Source organism: Oncorhynchus mykiss, chromosome 29, assembly GCF_057628025.1.
Source record: "Oncorhynchus mykiss isolate SJ-2025 chromosome 29, ASM5762802v1, whole genome shotgun sequence".
Classification (NCBI taxonomy): domain Eukaryota; kingdom Metazoa; phylum Chordata; class Actinopteri; order Salmoniformes; family Salmonidae; genus Oncorhynchus; species Oncorhynchus mykiss.
Genome location: NC_143050.1, coordinates 36,692,501 through 36,700,000, shown reverse-complemented (window position 1 = coordinate 36,700,000; position 7,500 = coordinate 36,692,501). Strand labels below are relative to the sequence as shown.

At 54.5% G+C, this 7,500-nt stretch overlaps 1 protein-coding gene across 3 annotated transcripts in view; it reads right to left on the bottom strand.

The window, feature by feature from the left end:
- LOC110512753 (G protein-coupled receptor kinase 3) overlaps positions 1 to 7,500 on the bottom strand; it is a 93,591-nt gene that overhangs the window by 27,553 nt on the left and 58,538 nt on the right. For all 3 annotated transcript variants that reach the window (XR_016493368.1, XM_036967332.2, XM_090227111.1), the window contains 2 exons: positions 7,143 to 7,237; positions 6,950 to 7,057 (listed from right to left, as the gene is read on the bottom strand). Coding sequence is in view for 2 of the 3 variants with exons in the window: in XM_036967332.2 (XP_036823227.1) it covers positions 6,950 to 7,057; positions 7,143 to 7,237 (203 nt within the window). In the remaining variant the exon portion in view is untranslated. The remainder of the gene's footprint in view (positions 1 to 6,949; positions 7,058 to 7,142; positions 7,238 to 7,500) is intronic.

Below are 7,500 nucleotides of genomic sequence, written 5' to 3'. Positions count from 1 at the left end.
GCGAGAGAAGGAGAGGGAGAGCGAGAGAAGGAGAGGGAGAGCGAGAGAAGGAGGGAGAGCGAGAGAAGGAGAGGGAGAGCGAGAGAAGGAGAGCAAGAGGAGAGAGAGAAGGAGAGGGAGAGCGAGAGGGGGAGAGCGAGAGAAGGAGAGGGGGGGAGTGAGAGAAGGAGAGGGAGAGCGAGAGAAGGAGAGAGAGGGGGAGAGCGAGAGAAGGAGAGAGGGGGAGAGTGAGAGAAGGAGAGGGAGAGCGAGAGAAGGAGAGGGAGAGCGAGAGAAGGAGAGGGAGAGCGAGAGAAGGAGAGGGAGAGCGAGAGAAGGAGGGAGAGCGAGAGAAGGAGAGGGAGAGCGAGAGAAGGAGAGCAAGAGGAGAGAGAGAAGGAGAGGGAGAGCGAGAGAAGGAGAGCGAAAGAAGGAGAGGGAGAGCGAGAGAAGGAGAGCGAGAGGAGTGGGGGGAGCGAAAGAAGGAGAGGGAGAGCGAGAGAAGGAGAGCGAGAGGAGTGGGGGGAGCGAGAGAAGGAGAGGAAGGGGGGAGCGGGAGAAGGAGAGGGAGGGGGAGAGCGAGAGAAGGAGAGGGAGGGGGAGAGCGAGAGAAGGAGAGGGAGGGGGAGAGCGAGAAAGGAGAGCGGGGAGCGAGAGGGGGGGAGCGAGAGAAGGAGAGGGAGAGCGAGAGAAGGAGGGAGAGCGAGAGAATGCGAGAAAAGGAGCGAGAGAAGGAGAGGGGGGAGCGAGAGAAGGAGAGGGAGGGGGGGAGCGAGAGAAGGAGAGGGAGGGGGGGAGCGAGAGAAGGAGGGGGGGGAGCGAGAGAAGGAGAGGGGGGGAGAGCGAGAGAAGGAGAGGGGGGGAGAGCGAGAGAGGGAGGGGGAGAGCGAGAGAAGGAGAGGGGGGGAGAGCGAGAGAAGGAGAGGGAGGGGGGGAGCGAGAGAAGGAGAGGGAGGGGGAGAGCGAGCGAAGGAGAGGGGGGGAGAGTGAGAGAAGGAGAGGGGGAGGGAGGGGGAGAAGGAGACCAAGAGAAGGAGAGCGAGAGCGAGAGAAGGAGAGGGAGAGCGAGAGAAGGAGAGGGAGAGGGAGAGCGAGAGAAGGAGAGGGAGAGCGAGAGAAGGAGAGGGAGAGCGAGAGAAGGAGAGAGGGGGAGAGTGAGAGAAGGAGAGAGGGGGAGAGCGAGAGAAGGAGAGGGAGAGCGAGAGAAGGAGAGGGAGAGCGAGAGAAGGAGAGGGAGAGCGAGAGAAGGAGAGGGAGAGCGAGAGAAGGAGAGGGAGAGCGAGAGAAGGAGAGGGAGAGCGAGAGAAGGAGAGCAAGAGGAGAGAGAGAAGGAGAGGGAGAGCGAGAGAAGGAGAGCGAAAGAAGGAGAGGGAGAGCGAAAGAAGGAGAGCGAGAGGAGTGGGGGGAGCGAGAGAAGGAGAGGAAGGGGGAGCGGGAGAAGGAGAGGGAGGGGGAGAGCGAGAGAAGGAGAGGAAGGGGGGAGCGGGAGAAGGAGAGGGAGGGGGAGAGCGAGAGAAGGAGAGGGAGGGGGAGAGCGAGAGAAGGAGAGGGAGGGGGAGAGCGAGAGAAGGAGAGGGAGGGGGAGAGCGAGAAAGGAGAGGGGGGAGCGAGAGGGGGGGAGCGAGAGAAGGAGAGGGAGAGCGAGAGAAGGAGAGGGAGAGCGAGAGAAGGAGAGGGAGAGCGAGAGAGCGAGAGAAGGAGAGGGAGAGCGAGAGAAGGAGAGCGAGAGAAGGAGAGGGAGGGGGGGAGCGAGAGAAGGAGAGGGAGGGGGGGAGCGAGAGAAGGAGAGGGAGGGGGGGAGCGAGAGAAGGAGAGGGGGGGAGCGAGAGAAGGAGAGGGGGGGAGCGAGAGAAGGAGAGGGGGGGGAGCGAGAGAAGGAGAGGGGGGGGGAGAGCGAGAGAAGGAGAGGGGGGGGGAGAGCGAGAGAAGGAGAGGGGGGGAGAGCGAGAGAGGGAGGGGGAGAGCGAGAGAAGGAGAGGGGGGGAGAGCGAGAGAAGGAGAGGGAGGGGGGGAGCGAGAGAAGGAGAGGGAGGGGGAGAGCGAGAGAAGGAGAGGGGGGAGAGAGAGAAGGAGAGGGGGAGGGAGGGGGAGAAGGAGAGCAAGAGAAGGAGAGCGAGAGCGAGAGAAGGAGGGAGAGCGAGAGAAGGAGAGGGAGAGCGAGAGAAGGAGAGGGAGAGCGAGAGAAGGAGAGGGAGAGCGAGAGAAGGAGAAGGGGGGAGCGAGAGAAGGAGAGGGAGGGGGAGAGCGAGAGAAGGAGAGGGAGGGGGAGAGCGAGAGAAGAAGAGGAAGGGGGGGAGCGGGAGAAGGAGAGGGAGGGCGAGAGAAGGAGAGCGAGAGAAGGAGAGCGAGAGCGAGAGAAGGAGGGAGAGCGAGAGAAGGAGAGGGAGAGCGAGAGAAGGAGAGGGAGAGCGAGAGAAGGAGAAGGGGGGAGCGAGAGAAACAGAGGGAGGGGGAGAGCGAGAGAAGAAGAGGAAGGGGGGGAGCGGGAGAAGGAGAGGGAGGGGGAGAGCGAGAGAAGGAGAGGGAGGGGGAGAGCGAGAGAGGAGAGGGGGGAGCGAAAGAAGGAGAGGGGGAAAGCGAGAGAAGGAGAGGGAGAGCGAGAGAAGGAGAGGGAGAGCGAGAGAAGGAGAGGGAGAGCGAGAGAAGGAGAGCGAGAGAAGGAGAGGGAGAGGAGAGTGAGAGAAGGAGAGGGAGAGAATGCGAGAGAAGGAGAGCGAGAAGGAGAGGGGGGAGCGAGAGAAGGAGAGGGAGGGGGGGAGCGAGAGAGGGAGAGCGAGAGAAGGAGAGGGGGGAGAAGGAGGGAGAGCGAGAGGAGGGAGAGCGAGAGGAGAGAGAGCGAGAGAAGGAGAGGGAGGGGGAGAGCGAGAAGGAGAGGGGGGAGCGAGAGAAGGAGAGGGAGGGGGGGAGCGAGAGAGGGAGAGCGAGAGAAGGAGAGGGGGGAGAAGGAGGGAGAGCGAGAGGAGGGAGAGCGAGAGGAGAGAGAGCGAGAGAAGGAGAGGGAGGGGGAGAGCGAGAGAAGGAGAGGGAGGGGGAGAGCGAGAGAAGGAGAGGGAGGGGGAGAGCGAGAGAGGAGAGCGAAAGAAGGAGAGGGGGGAAGCGAGATAAGGAGAGCGAGAGAAGGAGAGGGAGGGGGAGAGCGAGAGAAGGAGAGGCAGGGGGAGAGCGAGAGAAGAAGAGGAAGGGGGGAGCGGGAGAAGGAGAGGGAGGGGTAGAGCGAGAGAGGAGAGGGGAGAGCGAAAGAAGGAGAGGGGGGAAGCGAGGGAAGGAGAGGGAGAGCGAGAGAAGGAGAGGGAGAGCGAGAGAAGGAGAGCAAGAGAAGGAGAGGGAGAGCGAGAGAAGGAGAGTGAGAGAAGGAGAGTGAGAGAAGGAGAGGGAGAGAAGGAGAGGGAGAGAATGCGAGAGAAGGAGAGCGAGAAGGAGAGGGGGGAGCGAGAGAGAGAAGGAGAGGGAGGGGGAGAGCGAGAGAAGGAGAGGGGGGAGCGAGAGAAGGAGAGGGAAGGGGAGAGCGAGAGAAGGAGAGGAAGGGGGGAGCGGGAGAAGGAGGGGGAGAGAGGGAGAGCGAGAGAAGGAGAGGGAGAGCGAGAGAAGGAGAGCGGGAGAAGGAGAGGGGGGGAGCGAGAGAAGGAGAGGGGGGGAGCGAGAGAAGGAGAGCGAGAGGGAGAGCGAGAGAAGGAGAGGGAGGGGGAGAGCGAGAGAAGGAGAGGGAGGGGGAGACCGAGAGAAGGAGAGGGAGGGGGAGAGCGAGAGAAGGAGAGAGAGTGGGAGAGCGAGAGAAGGAGAGAGAGGTAGAGAGCGAGAGAAGGAGAGGGGGGAGCGAGAGAAGGAGAGGTGGGGAGCGAGAGAAGGAGAGGGGGAGCGAGAGAAGGAGAGCAAGAGAGGGAGGGGGGGAGCGAGAGAAGGAGGGCAAGAGAAGGAGAGAGAGAGCGTGAGAAGGAGAGGGAGAGCGAGAGAAGGAGAGCAAGAGAAGGAGAGAGAGAGCGAGAGAAGGAGAGCGAGAGAAGGAGAGCGAGAGAAGGTGAGCGAGAGAAGGAGAGCGAGAGAAGTTGAGCGAGAGCGAGAGAAGGAGAACGAGAGGGGTAGAAGGAGAGCCAGCGAGAGAAGGAGAGCGAGAGAAGGAGAGCGAGAGAAGGAGAGCGAGAGAAGGAGAGCGAGAGCGAGAGAAGGAGAACGAGAGGGGTAGAAGGAGAGCCAGCGAGAGAAGCGGTTAGTGTTACTGTCGAGAGGACAGAGCTGAAAGGAGGTGAGGGATCCAGTGAATGAGAGGTCGATGTAATGAGTGATGTCACACCGTGACAACCTAAGGCCTCAGCAGATCCACCTGCAACGCTGCCAATGCAGATCACACTTGCATCTCTCTCTCAATTCAAGTCAAGCGGCGTTATTGGCATGGGAAACATATGTTAACATTGCCACATCAATTGAAGTAGATAATAGATAATATAACTCTCTCTGCCCCTCTTTCTCATCAACCCTTTCCCTCTCTGACCCCCCCCCCCCTAGTCTTTGAAGTGTTCAAACACAGACACACACACATCAATGGAAAGACCCATCAGTCTCCCTCCCACTCTCTTTCACACCATACCTAGTAACCATTACCACCCCCCTACACCCTGCACCCTACCCCCCTCAGCTGTACTGGGCCCAGACCTCTGGCATTTACACACTACACATCAAACACACAGTCACACACACCACATCAAACACACACACACACACATCACATCAAACACACACACCACACACACACGGAGTGGGTGAGAGGGTCAGACACAGACAAGGCAAAAGGAGAAACAGATAACAGAGTGGGGAATAGGAGTGAAACAGGAAGATAAGAGACCGTGACAGAGAGAGGGAGACAATAGAGAGAGAGAGAACAGAAAGAATAGAGAGGAGAGAGAATAGAGAGGGAGACAATAGAGGGAGACAAGAGAGGAGAGAGAATAGAGAGGGAGACAATAGAGAGAGAACAGAAAGAATAGAGAATAAAGCAAGAATAGAAAGAATAGAGAGAGAGAACAGAAATTGAGAGAACAGAAAGAGAATAGAAAGAGAATAGAAATTGAGAGAATAGAAAGAGAATAGAAATTGAGAGAATAGAAAGAGAATAGAGAGAGAATAGAAAGAGAATAGAGAGAGAATAGAAAGAGAGAATAGAGAGAGAGAATAGAGAGAGAATAGAGAGAGAGAGAGAATAGAGAGAGAATAGAAAGAAAGAGAATAGAGAGAGAATATAGATAGAATAGAGAGAGAATAGAGAGAGGAGAGAGAAGAGAGAGAGAAGAGAGAGAATAGCGAGCGAATAGAGAGAGAAGAGAGAGAGAAGAGAGAGAGAATAGAGAGAGAATAGAGAGAGAATAGAGAGAGAATAGAGAGGAGAGAGAGAATAGAAAGAGGAGAGAAGAGAGAGAGATGAGAGAGAGAATAGAGAGAGAATAGAGAGAGAATAGAGAGAGAATAGAGAGGAGAGAGAATAGAAAGAGGAGAGAATAGAGAGAAGAGAGAGGAGAGCATAGAGAGTGAAGAGAGAGGAGAGAATAGAGAGAGAAGAGAGAGGAGCGAGAAGAGAGAGAAGAGAGAGAGAAGAGAGAGAGAATAGAGAGAGAATAGAGAGAGAGAATAGAGAGAGAGAATAGAGAGAGGAGAGAGAATAGAGAATAGAAAGAGAAGAGAGAGAGGAGAGAGAGAAGAGAGAGAGAATAGAGAATAGAAAGAGAAGAGAGAGAAGAGATAGAGAATAGAGAGAATAGAGATAGAAGAGAGAGAGAATAGAGAGAATAGAGAGAGAAGAGAGAGAATAGAGAATAGAAAGAGGAGAGAGAAGAGAGAGAGAAGAGAGAAGAGAGAGAAGAAAGAAGAGAGAGAGAAGAGAGAGAGGAGAGAGAGAGAAGAGAGAGAAGAGAGAGAGAATAGAAAGAGGAGAGAGGAGAGAGAAGAGAGAATAGAGAGAGAAGAGAGAGAGAATAGAGAGAAGAGAATAGAGAGAGAGAATAGAGAGAAGAGAATAGAGAGAGAGAATAGAGAGAATAGAAAGAGAAGAGAGAGAATAGAAAGAGAGGAGAGAGAGGAGAGAATAGAGAGAATAGAGAGAGGAGAGAGAATAGAGAGAGAAGAGAGAGAGAAGAGAGAGAGAAGAGAGAGAGAATAGAAAGAGAAGAGAGAGAGAATAGAAAGAGAAGAGAGAGAGGGAGAAGAGAGAGAGAAGAGAGAGAATAGAGAGAATAAAGAGAGAATAGAGAGAGAATAGAGAGAGAATAGAGAGAGAATAGAGAGAGAATAGAGAGAGAATAGAGAGAGAATAGAGAGAGGAGAGAGAGAGGAGAGAGAGAGAGGAGAGAGAGAATAGAGAGAGAATAGAGAGAGAATAGAGAGAGGAGAGAGAGAATAGAGAGAGAATAGAGAGAGAAGAGAGAGAGGAGAGAGAGAGAATAGAGAGAGAATAGAGAGAATAGAGAGAGGATAGAGAGAGGAGAGAGAGAAGAGAGAGAGAATAGAGAGAGGAGAGAGAAGAGAGAGAGAATAGAGAGAGGAGAGAGGAGAGAGAAGAGAGAGAATAGAGAGAGGAGAGAGAAGAGAGAGAGAATAGAGAGAGAAGAGAGAGAGGAGAGAGAAGAGAGAGAATAGAAAGAGAGAATAGAGAGAGGAGAGGAGAGAGAAGAGAGAGAATAGAAAGAGAGAATAGAAAGAGAGAATAGAGAGAGAATAGAGAGAATAGAGAGAGAAGAGAGAGAATAGAAAGAGAGAATAGAAAGAGAGAATAGAAAGAGAATAGAGAGAGAATAGAGAGAGAATAGAGAGAGAAGAGAGAGAGAAGAGAGAGAGAAGAGAGACCGTGACTGAGTAACCTGTCGTCGTCGGTGGCGATGGACAACAGAACCACGCGGTAGCAATGAAAGGATAAAAAGATTGACGAAGGAGCAGAGGTGGGGATGGAAAGGAGTGTGTGTGTGTGTGTGTGTGTGCGCGCTCTTACCCTCGGAGGAGTTTGAAGAGCATGCAGCCCAGTGAGAACCAGTCGGCGCTGCTGTCGTACGCCGTCCCCTTCTGAAGCACCTCCGGGGCCATGTACCCATGGGTACCACTGCAACATGCCCCAACACTTTGTGAGTATCACACACACTGCAGTAATACCACACACACACACACACAGAGGGTACGGTACTTACACACTGGCGTGAGGCTTCTTCTTGGAGAAGTCGCAGGCCAGACCCAGGTCTGAAATACGCACGTGACCATGCTCATCCAATAGGATGTTAGCAGGCTGTGGGGGGGGAGAAAGGGGGAGTGAGAGAAGACGGGGAGGGGGGGGGGAAGAGGTTGTTAACAACCAATAAGAAAGTTGACTACGCCAGGATTTTTTGAAATTACGTGCGGGAGATTTAGCTCGGCGACACCGTCAGCTCTTCCACAGCCAGAGGCAACACTTCTGTTTTAAACTTGATCAACACGGTGAAAAGGCTGACTGGAAGTGTCGCTGCATCGCTATCTCTTCCTTTACAGGAAGTATCACGCACACACCGCAAA